Source organism: Mustela nigripes, chromosome 14 (assembly GCF_022355385.1).
Source record: "Mustela nigripes isolate SB6536 chromosome 14, MUSNIG.SB6536, whole genome shotgun sequence".
In the NCBI taxonomy this organism is placed as follows: domain Eukaryota; kingdom Metazoa; phylum Chordata; class Mammalia; order Carnivora; family Mustelidae; genus Mustela; species Mustela nigripes.
In genome coordinates, this window is record NC_081570.1 from 20,616,206 (window position 1) to 20,621,251 (window position 5,046).

The window sequence follows — 5,046 nt, forward strand, 5'->3', positions numbered from 1 at the left end:
TGGGGCTCCACACTCAGCCGGTAGTCTGCTAGAGATGCTCTCCTCTGCCCATCCCCCAGCTCATGCGCCCCCATGCACATGAGCACACATGCTCTCTCTCTCTCGCAAAATAAATAAATAATATTTTTTAAAAAAAAATAGTTGTATTTTATTTTTATGTTTATTTTCTATGTGTGGCAGGTGCCACTGGTTTTCATTTTTAATTTAGTTATAAAACCTCCTTTTAAATAAAGTTTTATTTTTTTTTCAACTTTTTATTTAAATTCTATTTAGTTAACATACAGTGTACTATTGGTTTCTGGAGTAGAATTCCATGATTCATCACTTACATAACACCCAGTGCTCATCATTACATGTTCCCGTCTTAATATCCAATCACCAATCTAGCCTTCGCCCAACCACCTCCCCACATCAACCCTCAGTTTGTTTTCTGTCCTTAAGAGTTGTTTATGGTTTGTTTCCCTCTTTTTCTTTTCTCCTCCCATATGTTCACCTGTTTTGTTTCTTAAATTCCGCATAAGAGTAAAATTATATGGTATTTGTCTTTCTCAGACTTATTTCACTTAACATAAGAACCTCTAGCTCCATCTGCCTCATTGCAAATGGCAAGATTTCATCCTTTTGATGGCTGAGTAATATTCCACCATATATATACACACCACGTCTTCATTATCCATTCACCAGTTAATGGACATTTGGGTAAATAGATAAAAAGTGACTCAATTTAGAGAAAATATTTATTAAGAAAACATACAGATGGCATATGGATATTGAAAAACCGTGTATGAAGGCATGTATACAAATGACTAAAATGCAAGAAACATGGTGCTTTAGTATCTAAACATTCAACTTCTTCAGAGATGGGATGCAAGTCATAGATAGCCACTCAAATAAGCTTAAGCAAAATAATAGAATGCATCCTGACGAGGGGATCTCACAGGACCCAAAGGAAGGAATGCAGATGTTGGGCTTTGAGAGGGAATGGCCTGGAAGAAAAGGACAGCAGGCCCCGGAAGCACCTGCCCTCCATTCTCCAGGCTTCTGGTCTCCCTCTGGTCTCTGCTTGGCTCTGCACATTTCCATCTTCTCTCTGAGCAGGTCATCCACCCTCCCGCATACCCAGAGATGGACACACACATGTAAACACAGGCACACACAATCACAACTCCAGACTTGAACGTCTTCAGGTTAGTGACCTGAAGAGCCTAAAACAGCACCTCTGAGCCCGGCTGCTTATTCCTGAGACAGAGAACTTGACTGGCCCAAGTAGAGCCAGATCCTCACGTCTCATCCATTCAGCTCCTGTCAGAGGATAAAGGGGAATGCATTCTCAGAAAATGGGAGAATCTGGGACAAGCAATCATCATGACCGAGAGGTATCTGCCTTAGTATTCATGGCACCTAACAACCCTATGAGGTAGGAAATTCAGCTCACAATCCCTTGGGTGGAAGTGACAAAGCCAAGACTTGAACTTGGGTCCGTGTGACACCAAAGCTCGATCCTGCTGCAATCTCCACCTAGTCACCATCGGCTGAGTTCAGCCTCAGCTACAATCCCAGACCCAAGCAGGTTACTGGCCCATGGGGAAGCATTTGTCAAAATCCGCCCGGTAGATAGGAAAAATAGGAAACAAGGATCTCACTTTACGGAGACGTGGCTGGAAGGAAGGACGATGTTTCAGAAGAACTACGGGGCTCTGGAAACCAGGGAAGGCTTCTCTGAGCAAGGAGGGTCTGTGGCTACCAGATTCACACTACAGGTTCTCAGGGTGTGAGCGAAAGCTCATCTGGATATATTTGCCAAAAATGACAAAAAGCCATCTAGAGGTCTTCAAGAGAAGAGAGACCTCTCTTCTGCACTCAAAATTCAAAGTGCCTCCTGGCCCTTGGGACTATAACTGCTCTTCTCACCTTGTAGAAGCTAAATTAGGAGGGCTCCTCCACCGCCAGCCCACCTCCCTGCCCCAGAAAGCTAAGTGGTAGGTGAGACCTGACAGGCTCCTCCCACTCTGGAGGCCCCGCCCACACAGGTGCTTCTCCACCCAGGTGCACTTTCTCATGGAAACTCTGAGCAGTGTGGAGCTGCCGATTATCCCAATCTGGGTTCAAGGGGTCTCTGCCCTTTGAGCGGGGACCTGCCCTGCAGGAGGTAATTCATCAGGATCCACTGTTGAGACAGATAGGTGTGACCATGCCTCTCCCACTCCCCCAGAGCTGATGAATGAAGCCTGAGGCAAGACCTGTGGAGACAGACACATTTGCCTCCCGAGACAACCTCCCTCTCCTACCTTTTGACCTGTGAATGTCTTACATTCTCTGGCACCATTCAGGACAGGCTGTTGGATGAGTGGGAAAAGGTTCCAATGAGTCACGTGTCACAAAGATCTTGTGCCTCTGAATGGAGACAAGATGGCACTATCCTAGCTCAAAAGTCTTCCCCGGAGACACCACCAGACAACCAGGGAAGGATCCCTTTCCCCAAAACCCCCTTCTCTGCCTTTATAGTAGCAAAGGCAGTAGTTGCCCTAAACTTCAGTCTATACTGACTCAGGGTGGCTGCCTTGGGAGGGTGAACAGGGCGGCTCAGAATCTGCCCCCAAGGTCTGCCCCCGGCCCTGCCATTCCCTGGAGAGCTCTCAGACTCAGGTATTCAGGATGAGGATGCAAGCCAAGGTTATGCTACGTGTGCCCCGATGTGGCCGAATGGGGCACATTCAAGTCCTGGATTTCCCCCCAATCTGGGCCCGCCATCATCCCCTTCCCCTTGGTGAGGTAGCCTCCATACTGAAGGGGCCACTTGTACCCAGGCCACAGCAGAGACCCCTTCATCCCCCAGGTCAGTCCCCCGATGTCCACAGAGGAGAAAGCTCTGGGCCTGGCCCCAACAGTCAGCGACTACTTTTTGAGGGAAGGGACAGGGACGTGGTTGAGCGGCATGATCACTTCCGTGCCAGTCTCCGAGGTGGCCCGCGAGCACTTCCGGCTGCTGCGCATGCTGTAGAACTTCTCAGAGAGGTGCTTGCGGAACTTTTTGGTGAGGAAACAGTAGATGATGGGGTCCAAGACACAGTTGGTGCTAAGAAGGCAGAGGGTGACCTGGTGGGCATCGTTGATCATCTGGTGGAAGCTGTTATTCTGGAAGCCCAGCTCAGCCAGCGTCCAGGGCAGCTGCACGATGTGGTGGGGCACGAAGCAGATGATGAACACGGCCAGGACCGTGCAGACCATCCACAGAGCACGGCGCTTGACCTCCGCGTTTTGCTGCAGCTGCGCCGGCTGCCTGAGCAGCCTGCGGATGATGACCAGGTTGCAGAAGAAGATGAGGAGGAAGACGAGGAAGAAGCTGAACACGAGGAACACATGGATGATGAGGACGGGCACACTGCCCTTCTCGTAATGTTCAAAGCAGCGTGTGACGTTGCCTGCGCCGGTCTTGTCAGGCACCACGTTGGTGGAGTCCAGGACGAAGAAGTAAGACGCTGCCGCCACGATGGCCACCCAGATGACCAGGGACACGGAGAAACCGCGCTTGCGGGTGGTGGCCTGAGCTGTCCTGATAGGCCGGGTCACCGCCTGGAAACGGTTGTAAGTGATGACAGCCAGGAAGGCCACGGAGCAATAGGTGTTGATGAAGAAAAAGCAGCCAGCCAGGTTGCACAGGAATTTGGGGAGAATCCAGTTGCCCTGGTTGTGGTAGTAGATGATCCACAGGGGCAGGGTGACCAAAAAGAGCAGGTCAGCCATGGTGAGGTTCACCATGAAGATCTTTATCTCGTTGAATTTCTTGGAAGGGTACAGGCAGGCGAAGACCCACAGCACATAGCTGTTGGCCATGAACCCCAGCACAAAGATGATGCTGTAAACAATCGGGAAGAGGGTATATCGGAACTCAGAGTCCACGCGAGAGGAATTAGTTGCCCCCATCGCCATGGCTGGAAGGAGCAGCCGGTCCTAGAATCCTGGCTGTACCTGGAAGACCACACAGGAATTCTGTTTAATGAAGGGTCAAAAGGGCCTGTCTTATTTAATCAATCCCAAGACTCATTTTGCACATTTTGGCAGTATCATCCAATTAATTGGCAGAATTTTTTTCTACATAAAACAATGGTATGGGGCACTTGGGTGGCTCAGTGGGTTAAAGCCTCTCTGCCTTTGGCTCAGGTCATGATACCAGGGTCCTGGGATTGAGCCCCGCATCTGGCTCTAAGCTCGGCAGGGAGCCTGCTTCCTCCTCTTTCTCTCTGCCTACTTGTGATCTCTATCTGTCAAATAAATAAATAAAATCTTTTAAAAAAATATGGTGTGTTTTTAAAATGAATGGCATCTGAGATTCAATGAAATCAATGGCAATTCAGTTTCTTTTCTCTTGCTCCATTTTAAAATTACCTTTCCATTTAGTAGCTTATTTTCATGTAAGGTTTTCAATAATCTATTTCTGATGATAGAATATATGAAAATTTATATTAAAATATTTTTAATTTTTAACTTAATTTTTACTTTTCTAACAACTTAAATGTTTTTCTGTTGATGAAATTTGAAATGTAAATTTTTTTTAAGATTTTATTTATTTATTTGACAGAGAGAGAGATCACAAGTAGGCAGATAGGCAGACAGAGAGAGAGGGGGAAGCAGGCTCCCTGCTGAGCAGAGAGCCCGATGTGGGGCTCGATCCCAAGACCCTGAGATCATGACCTGAGCCATAGGCAGCGGCTTAACCCACTGAGCCAGCCATGTGCCCCTGAAATGTAAATTTTGATGGTAGATGTTTTTTTTTTTTTAATATTTTATTTATTTTTTTATTTATTTGACAGAGAGAGATTACAAGTACGCAGAGAGGCAGGCAGAGAGAGAGAGGAGGAAGCAGGCTCCCCACTGAGCAGAGTGCCCGATGCGGGACTCGATCCCAGGACCCTGAGATCATGACCTGAGCTGAAGGCAGCGGCTTAACCCACTGAGCCACCCAGGCGCCCCGATGGTAGATGTTCTATATTAAAAAATAATTTATTGGGGCGCCTGGGTGGCTCAGTGGGTTAAGCCTCTGCCTTC

The 5,046-nt window shown here is 47.9% G+C and overlaps 1 protein-coding gene across 1 annotated transcript in view; it reads right to left on the reverse strand.

Moving 5' to 3' along the window:
- Positions 1-719: 719 nt before the first annotated feature.
- Positions 720-5,046, reverse strand: part of PTAFR (platelet activating factor receptor) — a 28,148-nt gene continuing 23,821 nt past the window's right edge. Inside the window, exon 3 of the mRNA XM_059376864.1 lies at positions 720-3,969. Within this exon, the coding sequence (XP_059232847.1) occupies positions 2,896-3,930 (1,035 nt within the window). The 5' untranslated portion in view covers positions 3,931-3,969 and the 3' untranslated portion in view covers positions 720-2,895. The remainder of the gene's footprint in view (positions 3,970-5,046) is intronic.